Source organism: Brassica oleracea, chromosome C9 (assembly GCF_000695525.1).
Source record: "Brassica oleracea var. oleracea cultivar TO1000 chromosome C9, BOL, whole genome shotgun sequence".
In the NCBI taxonomy this organism is placed as follows: Eukaryota; Viridiplantae; Streptophyta; class Magnoliopsida; order Brassicales; family Brassicaceae; genus Brassica; species Brassica oleracea.
Genome location: NC_027756.1, coordinates 3920719 through 3933974, shown reverse-complemented (window position 1 = coordinate 3933974; position 13256 = coordinate 3920719). Strand labels below are relative to the sequence as shown.

Here is a 13256-nt window from a genome sequence, read left to right as displayed (position 1 = left end):
CCTTTGCATTAAACTTAGATGCATTGCGTTCTGCCTCTGACCAATCCTCTTTTGGCTTAGGATTCTTCCCATCTCCTATGACTATGGTAGGCTCCTCCCAACCAATCTCCACAGCTGTCCACACATCTTCATTGATTCCTCGAATCGTCTGCTTCATGCGAGCCTTCCAATGACCATACTGGTCCGCATTCAACACGATCGCCTTCTGCACAGAAATAATCGTGTCCATCTTCACCTTCAGGATTACACCGATAACTTAGGTGTCCCGCTCTGATACCACTTGTAAGTGCAAAGATGACACCACAATTGATAATGCAGAAGATAACTCAAGAGACAAAACAATACAAGCAAACACTCAAGCTTTATTAGAATCTCCTTTAAACAATCTATTACAAGACCTTGTTTATTCAGCTTTACTCGTCTAGTGTTAACACCCTAACACATGACACTGAAGGATTCCTAAGCTACCCACTTATGTTTCTCTCCCGTCAAGTACTTCAGCCACTACTTCAGTACGACCCAAGAACACTTCCAAGAGCTTATCTCTCTTTATAAGATCAGCCTCTGTGTCTCTGTCTATATACAGACGACCCCATAGCTATCTTATAGTTATTCTCCATGTTCCCGAAACCCTAGTCTCCAAGGCAACATGTATGGACATCTTCCATAACAATAAGTGCAACTTTCATTTTCTTGGAATGCAGTTATTCCTCTTTCTTTAAATCATAAACTTGCTCCTCAAGTTTATTCCTCTTTCCATATCTCCAAGATACTCTCTTGCTCTCCAAGTCTACACGACCACAGCTCAGCATATTGGACCCAAACCCAGCCCTTCGGGCAAATTTCCAGATATGGGACCCAAACCCAGCCCTTCGGGCAAATTGGGAAACCCACAGCATTACTGGTTAAATTTAAAAAATATCTCGAGATATGGGACCCAAACCCAGCCCTTCGGGTAAATTGGGAAACCCACAGCATTAGACCATCTACACTATGTCTGGACATGGATCCAACATCCTCCTCTTGACCCCTTTTCTAAGGATTTTCCTTAGTATATGTTCGGGAACCATCTATGATCTATCTATCCTTATTCGGTTTCTTCAACTTTTGATTTTGTTTTTGTGTTTCCATGTGTGTTTGAAACGCTTGTTACGTTGTAAAAGCTCTTTGAAATATTTTATGCGTGGGTCAACCTCTTTGAGATATTGAGAAATGTTTAAAGTTAATACACATAAATTATTTAAAAGAACTTTTACACTAGAATATCACTTATCCCCTATATATTAAAGAATAAGCATTTTTAAAACTTACCTTAAGAGTTTATTGGCAAGGAATGTGACGTGCTGACGTGGCTTTACGAAAAGCTTTTAGAGAAATTAGGATAGATATACACATTTCGCACCAATATTAAGAAACTACATGATCTCTATTTGTGCACTGTGTAATTTTGATTAATACCATTTTATCCCTACTCACTAATGAAGGTACAAAATCCTATGGAAAGATACGATTTTATTTCAAATGAAAGGAGGAAAATAGTAAAATAAAAAATATAGGAGACACCAAAGAGAGAGATACGATAGAGAAAACAAATGAAAGGAGGAAAGAAAGAAGAAGACGGTAGGCGTGGAGGTGATGGGAGGGGCAGAGGCGACGATATACTGGGAAGCGATGGTAAAAGCCACAGACAGCACAACAACTCGCTTCCAACGGTGATTCCTTCACTTCCTTTACCATCCCCACCTCTGGCAACATGAACCCTAGATAATTGCATCATGTTTCCATCACTGCACCAGGTCTATTTCTTGTCTCCTTCCCGTTTCTCGGCTTAAATGTTATTTGTTAGGAGAAACATGTTTAATAGCAATAACTTGTTTATTATATGGCAACTTGTATTATAACGGTTACTATTTTTCCTTTCGGATTAACTTTGATGATGTATATGTTGTGTAGATGATGTAGAAATAATAATTTTACAAGTTAACCATATGTGAGAACAGTAATAGAAGTTGTAGACTGTAACTGCATAGTTAGATGTTAAGGTTCAAACTGTGACGACATAGTTAGACTGTGACCGCATAGTTAGACATCTATATTGTATGTATATCTAACATGGTTAGACGTTAAAGTTCAGACCTAACATGTACTATACTGTATGTATAACTATATTTACCTTTTTGTGTTATATTGTTATATATTAAACATCTATGGTCATCGCTATCTATAACTTCTATTAACGGTCACGAGTCCCTTCTTCTACATTGTTATTATAACCACTATTAAATATATTAACAACTTGTTTTGGCACTGTAGATTGTACCACCTATCTATATAAGTTAAAAAATTCATTTGTGTTGTAGTCATAATGATCCAAGTTATGTTAACTCTTCTGCGTAATAGATAAAAATAATCTTATCCACTAACATTTGTTAGATAGAAGCTATTTTACATATTAACAAGTTATATCACTAGGTGTTAATAGATTAGTTAAATGCCATTACTAAATATACATGATACGTATACAGTTACCATCAACTTATAGATATAGTTTCAGCAACCAGCCTAATCCGTAGTCTACCATAAAATATTTTTAACCAAATATGACAAAATCTTCTACGGTCTATGACATGGTTCATGAAAGAATATGGGGTGTAAAATCAACCAACAAGAAAATCTATATTTGAACAAGAACCTATCATATCTCTAGATCATATCTCTCAACCATCTATGTATGTACTATAATTGCCAACGTAGCCAAGCAAAAGGATAAAATTGGAAACACAAGAGATAATAGCTACAGAAAAATGGAGCATTTCACGCACATGGGTATATAGCTAATTTTGATTTCTTATGGGTATATTCACCCAATTATCTCAAGCTTTTATTTAGTAAAACGCTTAGGTGTCACGCAGAGAACGTTTCTCACCAAAACTGTAAATTTAATGCGTTCACACTAACATTCCTTTAAAGAACTTCATACCATCTATACTTTTCTCGACAGACACTTTTATGTGATAAACCTTCAGCTTCAAGTTCGATTAGTTGATTTATCAATCCTCTCAATATAATCATAGAATCAATAAAGATTGCTTATTCCTCTATACGCTTCTGTTAAAAATAGTAACCCATCTGATCTATCGCCATTAAGTCGACAGATCCGTAGAGACGACAAAGCAATGAAACTTTAGTACGATGCCAAGTGCTAATGAAAGAACCATTTTATCCATACCTGCTTTCATGCATTTAGCAGAGCACTCACATTCTTGAGAACCACCTTGCTGAAAGAGGACGTTGAAAATCTATTTCTAGATAAATGTGTTGTACTCGGTTTTGTTACTGCTTGATGAGGTGATCTCTGTTTCGAGGAGACTGAATCACTGTAAATCGTCTCGGCTTAGTGAATTAGTCTTCTCGAGTAAGCAATATAAGCATGCGAGTGTCACCACCTTCGCTGCCATGAGAGCTCTGCATTAGACGTCCTTGAAGATGAGAAGAAACTTCTGGGAACGAACCACCAGCAAGTCTCACGTACTGGTCGCATCTATAACAACCTTTACAATTTAGAGGGTCAAATAACCTTCAATTTATTTTATTATGCAACTATGTTTTCCCAATTTAAAGGAGCTATACTTTTTTTTATTTCACACAGTTATTGTTTTGCTTATAATATGTTATTGATCCACCATTTTTTTCGATTTTATGTGTTAAACCCCTAAGTCCATAACTACTACAACGTGATAAATGAAATATAAAACAATTATTTTCCAAAACTTCTTCTCAAACTTGCAAACACCATATATTAAATTTTAATATTAGTGAACTCATTATAAAAAGTTTCTAGCTTCGCCCCTGATAACAATCATACATTTAGTTATATCTAACTATCGATTAAAGTATACCTTATATTATACATAATCATATATATAATTTCAGCATAATATAGACATCTTATTCCGCGCAAACAGCGGATTACTATCTAGTTATTATTGTTTTTCATGATTTGCTCTCTAGCATCGAACTCGTCGAACGTTACATATAATATTACTATTTAGAAACAATACTTATACTGCAAATTTACAAACGTCTTTTGTTTTGTGGTCAACCTCTTTTGTTTTGACTGGTTTTTGCCATCTTCCCTTTTTATTAAAAGTAACATAAAGAATATTTTAGTTTTTCTTAGAGATTTTCTAACAGAGAATGGTGTTCTATACACGGATTCAACCATAATTAAGTTTCTACCCGAGCACCATTCTCTTTTAAAAAATTCCATAAAGACCCCTACTTCCTATTTCCCTTTCTTCCCGTAAATCTCTTTCTTCTTCAAACCTCTTTCCTGTTTTCTCTATGTAAATGCATTTTTTCAGATCTATTTTTTTTGTTTAAAGCTCTATTTCCTACCAATTTTGATGTGATTCCTCTTTTCCTTCATTTTTAAATACCACAAAATCATTAATTTTAAGTTTTGATAATCCTTCCAAATCATAGTGAGTTTCCACCATCTCCCCCATCGATCTCTAAAAATTATTGTATAGATTCTACAATTTCAACGCCAATGCAATGTTCCAGATAGAATCCATCGAATGTGACAATACCAGTGGGAGAGGCGACACTTCCAGATATAATTACTCATCTTACCACTGTCATTAACAATTCCACGTTGAAATCTTACATGATAGAGTAATTCACCGTCTCAGACGAATTAGTGAATCATGACTATAGAATTTCAGATCTTTCATTTTGGTGTTTATTCGGGAATCACCGCTTGGGATATATATTTGGTTAGGTATTACAAAATAGGTTGCCACAAATTATAGTTGGTAAGATGTGATGATATAATTGTCGTTTGATGATACAAGTTTTGTTAGCTACTATACTTATGTGACAAATAATTGTTATTAGCTGATACAATGTTTGTTAACTGCTACAAACTTGGTTACAAAATAATGGTCGCTAAAGGATTCACCCTCTATCATTAATATGACGAAAAACATGAGATGAAGATGTGGATCACGCCATAAATAGTTGTCATTAGCTGATACATTGTTTGTTAGCTGATACATGGTTTTGTTAACCGAGTTATTGTTTGGTACATTGTTTCTCTAGCTGATATGTTATTTTGTATATGATACATGACTTATTAGCTTACACATGATTTAATACTAAAGAAAAGTATTTTATAGTTGTATATATTAATGATTTTATCAACATTCTACATATAATTTAGCCTATTACAAACATCTATGGCGAATTGATAAATGGTTATATAGATGTTATAAAATATATGTAACTTGTTGTTACATTATTTGTTAGTCGATACAATATTACTTAGTCGATACATGGTTTCTTAACGTAATGCTTAAATTATATTCTTAGTATAACATGCTTATTAACCTACAACACTTAAGTTATCATATTTCTTAGAGAATCGATATTGATTATTTACTCATATAGCATAAATATTAACTGATAACATTTGTGTTATCATCTAAGTATATTAATAAATCATTGTCTTTTGTTATGACTGGCAAAATAGATTAAGAGGAAGATCCAATGTAGAGAGATTGGAAACCATTTTAGAAGGCATAGCTTTGTTGGAGACCATGATTTCACGGCTATAATTCGCACATTTGATGTCGATGGAACAGTAACTGCAGTGACAAAGACGAGTTGATAAGGAAGAGGTTGGTAGAATACTGGTGTGGAAACAAACTAGTGAAGATCATCAGAGTGTAAAGACAATGGTCGCTGGGAAATGCTGTGAGGATCCTTTTTACCATCAATTTGATTTAATACGAGAAGAAAATTGTATGAAATGTTTCATGGAGATATGAAGTGAGAAGAAAAGAAGATTAAGAGAAATAGATAAAGATAGGATAAAAGAAAAAAATAAAAAAAGAGTGAGAGACATCTGCAGAAATAATTTGGGAAAGATATGGCTAGTGATGTCAACCGAGAACCTGGACCGCGGGACAGGCCCGTTAAGGCTTGGGGCGGGGCGGGTTTGGGCCGAAGATTTGATATCCCGCAAAACGGTGGGCCTCGCGGGTTGGTACTGTGCGGTATTGGGCTCAAAGCGGGATGGCCCAAAAGAACCGCGGTCAACCCTAATGTCCCACACCCTCTTGCCTCCTCATTTCATCAGGGACCTGAAAAAACAAAATGGCCCAAAAGAATCGCGGTCAACCCTAATGTCCCGCACCCTCTTGCCTCCTCATTTCATCGGGGACCTGAAAAAACAAAAGAGAGAGAGAGAGAGAGTGAGAGAAAGACGAGTCGCCGACAGAAGAAATTGAGCTCCAGCGAAAGAGAAGCTCCAGTTATTCCATCTCGGCTTGTAAACTTCACAGATCAAACTCGCATCTACAGAGATAAGCCTTTTCACCTCTTCTTCTAAGTTTTACATGTAATATTTTCAAGTTCTTTATCCATCAAACTCTCTGCTCTACACCTCTAACGATTTACTCTTGTATAACATGTTCAGGTTGTTAGCTACCTAAGGAAAGAGATCCGTAAGATGCATGCAAGATCCGAATAGATGTAAGACTCTCTAAGACTCCTCCTTACTCAAGAAAAAGAGATTCGATCGAAGCTAATAATATAATAAGTAGCCGTTAGGATGATGTTTAGTTAGTTGTTGTTTGAAATAAAGATTCGCTTTGTTACTTGTTTGAAATAGAGATTCGCTTTGTTACTTGCAACTATATAGTTCAGCGGATCTTCGCGGTGTAGCTTATGAAAAATCATTCAAAAGAATGAAGAGTGATTGTTCGTTGGCTCCACGGCAAGATCCGCTGTGAAGTTAAGACAATAATTATATAGTTGCTTGTTTCTTGTTGTTTCAATTGTCTGTCCTGGTTCGCTTGAACTTGAGTGATTCAGTTTCTGATATCTCTTTTGTTTTTGTATGTGAACAAGGAGGGGGCGGGTTATGACGGTGAAAGCTGGTGTAGGCCCAACACGATATAGCTGGTTATGGTGTTGACTTAATGTATGTGTGAGCACACACCTGCTTTCCTGTTATAACCAGCCGCTGTCTTGCTTGTTTAAGAAAAGCATATATTACTGAGAGCTGAAAGCATTGTAAGTCTTTAGTTTGTACTCATGCTCTTAATCTTATATCAAGTCTCTGATATGTCTTTTTTTTTTGTTGGTTTCTTTGTCGAGCTGTTGGAGTGTTGGTGAACAAGGAGGCGTCAGGACGTCAGCTTCCCAATCTTTCATTCCGAGATAGCAGCTTAAGGACCTCAGGTTAGTCACTTAGAAGTTAGAAATAGGAAGAATTGATAGGACAACTTGAAATTGATAGGAGAACTTGATGTCATGTAGCGTAGAACTTGCAAAATTGATTGAAGAACTCGTTGTGTTGCCTTGATGTCTTGTCTATGCTGCATTGCTGCTTGTCTTGTCTAGGAAGAGCTCGTTTATGCTAAGAAATAGGAAGAATTGGTATGAAATAGGAAGAATTCGTTAATGCTGCATTGTTGTTTGTCCTCAATCAAATTTAAATTTTAATACTTTAAGTATAAAATTTAATTGCAAAATTTGGTAATATTTAAAAAAAAAAAAAATCCTAACACCACTAAACCACGTAGCTTAAGTCACGGAGCCGTAACTTGGCTAAGAATTATTGAAACTTTATACAAACCAACCAAAAAGTGAGAGCTGAGAGACGATATGGGATCAAGAGGCGAGTCAGACGATCAATTCACTTTTGATTCAAGCTACACGCCCCCTAATACGCTTGACTTCGAGACTCAACAAGTGATGGCCAGACTTGGTGCAATTGAGGAGATCGCAAGTCAAGTTGCTGATGAAGTTATTGACGCTGGAGAGAAGCAGAGTTCCAAAAGAAATCTCATCAGTCTTGATGATTCATAAGAGGATTCTGATGTTGAAATCACTCCAACAACCCAAACAATGAAGCCTCGCATACCAACCAGTTTTAGAACTGCTTCGCAGAAACCCATGATCCAATCCACACTGGATCTTGGTAGTGGCTCATCCAAGCAGGCGTGTAGTCAGAAGAAGTATGTTCCTGTGAAGTCGGTTATCCGTGGAGGTAGAAGAAACAAGGGCGTGTCTAAGGGCTCCGGTAGTCAGTCTCAGAAGAAGAAGAAGAAGAAGAAGAAGATGGAAGAGGAGATACCAGAGCTTGAGGATGAACTGGATGAAGAAGGGCTTGATGAGGATGAGCTCGGTGAAGAGGAAAGGGAAGAGAGGCAACGATCAGATGTGTGGAAAGATTTTACGGTGGTCCAGAAACCCAATGGGAAGCTGAAAGCTGCTTGCAATCATTGCAAAAGGGAGTATGGATGGCAGTCCCACTCGCATGGAACTAGTGGGTTGAGAAGGCATCGTTTAAGATGTAAGATGTATCCTAGGAATGGAGGAAAGCAGCAGCAACTCAATGTCGAGGGGAAAGTTGTGTCTCGAAAGTATGATCATATTGTCTTCAGGCAACTGGTAGCTAAGACAATAGTGCAGCATGATCTACCATACTCGTACGTGGAGTATGAAAAGGTGAGAGACACATGGAAGTATTTGAATGCTGATGTCCAAACCATATGTCGAAACACAGCGAGAGCTGATGTGTATCGACTATATGAGAGTGAGAGAGAGACGCTGAAGAGAGAATTGGCTACTCTTCCTGGACGAGTCTCTTTCACCTCTGACTTGTGGACATCAGTGAAACGGGAAGGATATATGTGTGTGACAGCACATTACATTGATCGGAATTGGAAGTTGAATAGCAAGATCCTGACGTTTTGTGCTCTACCACCACCACATACTGGTATGAATGTTGTTATTCAGCTCCTTGATTCACTAAAAGAGTGGGGAGTTGATAAGAAGGTGTTCTCAGTGACATTAGACAATGCCACCAGTAATGACTCGATGCAAGATATTGTGAAGTCACAGCTGAATTTGGATGATGCTTTGTTGTGTGGAGGAGAGTTTTTCCATGTGAGATGTGCAGCTCACATTCTTAACCTCGTAGTACAAGATGGGTTGGAGGTAATTGGAGACTCTTTGCACAAAGTAAGAGAGAGTGTTAAGTATGTACTGTCATCGGAAACGCGTGAAAACTTGTTCCAGAAATGCGTTGAGGCTGCGGGTGTAGTAGAAACTGGGGGTCTACTCCTGGATGTTCCGACAAGATGGAACTCCACTTTCTTTATGCTTGAAAGAGCCATCAGGTACCGTAGAGCCTTTGGCAAGTTGGAGACATTTGATAAGAAGGGTTATAAAATGGCTCCCACTGCTGAGGAATGGACAAGAGCTGAGAATATCTGCAATTTTTTGGGTCCGTTTGCTGTGATCACAACCTTGATGTCTGGTTCGAACTACCCGACTTCGGATCAATGAGGGAAGCGAAGATGAGATTGTGAGATACATGGTGCCACCGATGAAAGAGAAGTTCGATAAATATTGGGATGAAGTCAGTGGTCTTTTTGCAATGGCAGCAGTCTTCGATCCAAGGTTTAAGCTTTCCATTGTCGAATGCTGTTTGGAAAAGCTTGACATGAGTACACGTGATGCAAAGCTAAAAAACTTGCGTAAGAAGCTCAGTATTCTGTTTGAGTCGTACGACAAAAAAACTAAGAATAACTCACCGTCTACAGAGCCACGAGAGACTGTTTCGCAAAAAGCTTCTGGAGCAGGGTCAACGTGTACAGACCATCCAGTTCCAATAAGTCGAGCTTGTTTGTGTGTACATGACTTCAAGAACTGATATGAACTGAAATTGACTACAAGAACAATATGAAGTTAGATATGTAGTATAAAAGCCTGAATTGTACAGCTTTAACACGTAGATGAAGCGTCATGGTCTCCTGGAGCAGCATGCAGCGTCAATAAGTGTTATGGAGCAGCACACAGCGCTTAGAAGTCGATTGGTGCACCTTTTGGTTCGCAGTCCGCGGGACGACCTGTAAAGGACTGTGCATTTTGGCGGGACAGGCTTGGGCCGAGCTTTTGGAGACCGCATCCCGCGCGGGCCTGACCCACCGTAACCCGCACAAGAGAAAGTCCGCAGCGGTCCGGGCCGGGACGGGACGGAACAACCCGTTTGACAACACTAGGCTCGATCAGCAAACTGCTTGGATTTGTTCTTTTATTACTTTACATAAAAACTTGACACTAATCAAAACTAGATATGATTGTCTAATTTATGTAAGATTTTGATTGTTTTCACAACATCTTTGAATTAATGTTACTATATTAAAAAATGTTTATAGTTTTTAAACAAAAACTAAGAAATTATTCAAAAAAGTCAAACTAAAATATCTTTTATTATTACTATCTTTTTTTCTTTATCAAGATTAGTCTCGTTCTTCTCCACGCCTTGGTCGACCTTCGAACACGTACACGTACAATCAAAAGGAAAAAAAAATTAAAAAGTAACAATAGTAGTAAGTAACCATTGTTTTGTTTGTGTGTCACAATCCAGATGATACCTTTATAATGCATGCATGGTATTGAAATTTCTTACGGACTTGCCTTAGTGCCTTGTGGTACAATCCGAATACAAATAACGCATGCATGTTATTGACATTAGAAATTGTTGCTCGGCTTCGAGGTTACTTGTTTGAATCATGAAAGATCTTAATTATTGACAGGGTTAAGAATTCGTTTATAAATTAGCATCACGGATACCTTATTTGTATGTGAATCCTTCAGAATACATTGGATATTTCAAGCACAGAACACAAACGTTCGTGTTCGGATTCTTCATCGGAACGTATATGACGATAAACACTAGCAAATCCCCTGATTTTAAGAGAGCTCATGGGATCCATCAATTGTGGGATCACAAGTTCCATGGTGAATATGTTTTGCACCAGTTTAATCATTGATTTCCACTCTTTGTTTCAAATGGATGAAATCATTTGATTTTATTTGGTCTTTCAATTTTCAGTTTTTGAAGGGAACAAAAGTAGAATCGAGTCAAAATAAATATAACATATAAGTTCATCATCCATATATGTAAATGAGCTTGTTCATCATCCATAGCTGAAATGAATATCACAGGAACCTTATTGAACCCAAAACACAGAAGCATGACCAATCTATAAACCCAACGACTGTTCCCAAAAGCCAAGGTTGAGTTCAAAGACATTGATACACTTATTACTTGTTATGGACAGGGATATACATCTGCGTAAGAGTCATGGCGAAATCCTGAGGATGAAAAAAGATATTTTCAGTTCAGAGAATACTGGTCGAGGTAGCGATCCATAATATCACAGACTGTGCTGATAAACTCCTCTTCTGTTGTCTCTGGGGACCATATTGCTTCAGCCTCATAGATGATTTGTTCGATCACAGATTCTTTCTCGAGTGTTTCTCTGCACAGAATGCTTCCAATGGCAAAAGGCGTGAGACCCTTCGCAGCACCTTTCTTGAGAAGCATGGTCGAGATGCGGAAGACACGGGCGCATGAAGGCGGAATCTCCCAACCGTGGAACCTCAGAAGTTCAATGTCTTGCTCAGCGTCCAAGGCTTTGATGTATTCAAGTGTCTCTAAAGAGTATGGCTCTTTTGCTTGAGGCCAGTATAGCCACTCAAACGTGCAGTCTTCAAACTGGACAAGTTAAGTGGTTTTAGTCTAAAGACTCTACAGCTGATTTAAATAAACAATAGTAGAATTGTTTACCTTATTTGGAAAGCAATAGCCGTGGTCGATAGGAGTAAGCACGATCTGACCATCATTTCCATCTCGGCTAACCAAAATGTTACCACCGTGACGATCTGCATTAGCAAGCCTAATGTCTAGAACCGAGATCTTGTGAACCTGATCAACAGGGAAGACTCCGTATCCCATATCTTCACAAGTTCCGACGTTACTCACAAACATCTGCAACGAGCCAATCTTTGCGTTCTCTTGGGAGAAACTGTAACCATTGGGATGGTTGAAGTCTTTGTGCAAGCATTTGACCATTGTTGTTGGTGGAACACCAGCGAAACCGCGTTGGTCATGAGGAAAAGTTCTTGGTCCGGTCATGGGATAGTCTAATAAGTAGGCTGCTACTTCTCTGAAAGCTCCTTCACCAACTTGTGTTCCTTTCTTTAAACCTTCCCCGTCGAGTGAGAGAGGTAGTCCGTGGGGATTGTTCACAGCCATTGGCTCCTCGTCTATCGGTTTGAAGACGGATACGTATTTGTGACCGGATTGATCTTGCATGAAGTAAGCTCCCCCTGATCCATCAGATGATTTGATGGGGGCGTTTCCCTTCTCCAAGCCCTCTATAGTGGAGCTGATAAGCTCCTTGAGCAGTGAAGGCAGTTCAATCTCATGGTTAACAACAACATGCTCCACGGAGAAATCTTTAGGCTTTGCGATGACTTTAGATGATTTTTTAATAAGCAAGTGAATCACATTCTCTCCGTTTTCACCATCTAATGTGAGTTCATGGTGAACGTAATCTCGAGCTAGCTCTCGACCATCATAGAGCACCTTCTGCTTCTTCACAAAAAATCCCTTGATACTCTGAAACCTTAGCTTCACGGACGCTAACGAATCCGACTCCATGACCCGCATCGGGTTCAGAGACTCGGCGATGTTCAGGAATATCAGGATTGGGTCGTCTAAGTTCAAACCAAACCGTCCGACAAAACCTGGAAAGTTGACAACTTCTTCCAGGGCTGGACATAGAGCTACACTAGCAAATAACATACCAACTTAATACAGCTTCTATTCTAAATCCTCAAGGGCTGGATTCCTTTGGAATGAATGAGAATCTCAGAACTCAAAAATTTTGTAATCTTGTTCCGTGTATACTTTAAAGAGACCAAGTTCCCTGCACGGATTCAGGAGCTCTAAACCAAAAGGTTTTGTAAATTCACATCTTTGCCAAAGCAATATCTCTCAAGGATTCATACTGAACTTAAACCAATCCCAAACCACCTTAGATTAGCCTTTCATTCTCATTACGTATATTGTAAGTTTGTAACTTTCTTATAGGTTCAATCTAGATGGACAACAGGAGATATCATAAAATAAAACCAAGAGGGATACTGTTGAGCCTTGAAAAACAAACAACAGCTTTGATTACATATTATCTTTATTAACCATTGATTTCTATAAACAGAAACAAACAATGTCACCATTCAGTACAACTGAGATTTAATGTGATTCAATTAACTAGACACAGTCAAATGAGCGGCGACGCAAAATAGACTGAAATAAAACTAAGACAACCATTATACAAAATTAAACAAGGTGCAACTGCAAAGAACGAGAGAAGTACATTTTGTAG

At 38.2% G+C, this 13256-nt stretch overlaps 1 protein-coding gene across 1 annotated transcript; it reads right to left on the bottom strand.

Annotated features, from left to right (window-relative positions):
- Window positions 1-10939: 10939 nt before the first annotated feature.
- Window positions 10940-12925, bottom strand: LOC106319270 (phosphatidylinositol 4-kinase gamma 3-like). The gene is made up of 2 exons (XM_013757551.1): window positions 11654-12925; window positions 10940-11581 (listed from the first exon to the last, which is right to left on the bottom strand). Exons 1-2 carry the CDS (start codon window positions 12671-12673, stop codon window positions 11201-11203), a joined length of 1401 nt encoding a protein of 466 aa, XP_013613005.1. The 5' UTR covers window positions 12674-12925; the 3' UTR covers window positions 10940-11200.
- Window positions 12926-13256: the final 331 nt, after the last annotated feature.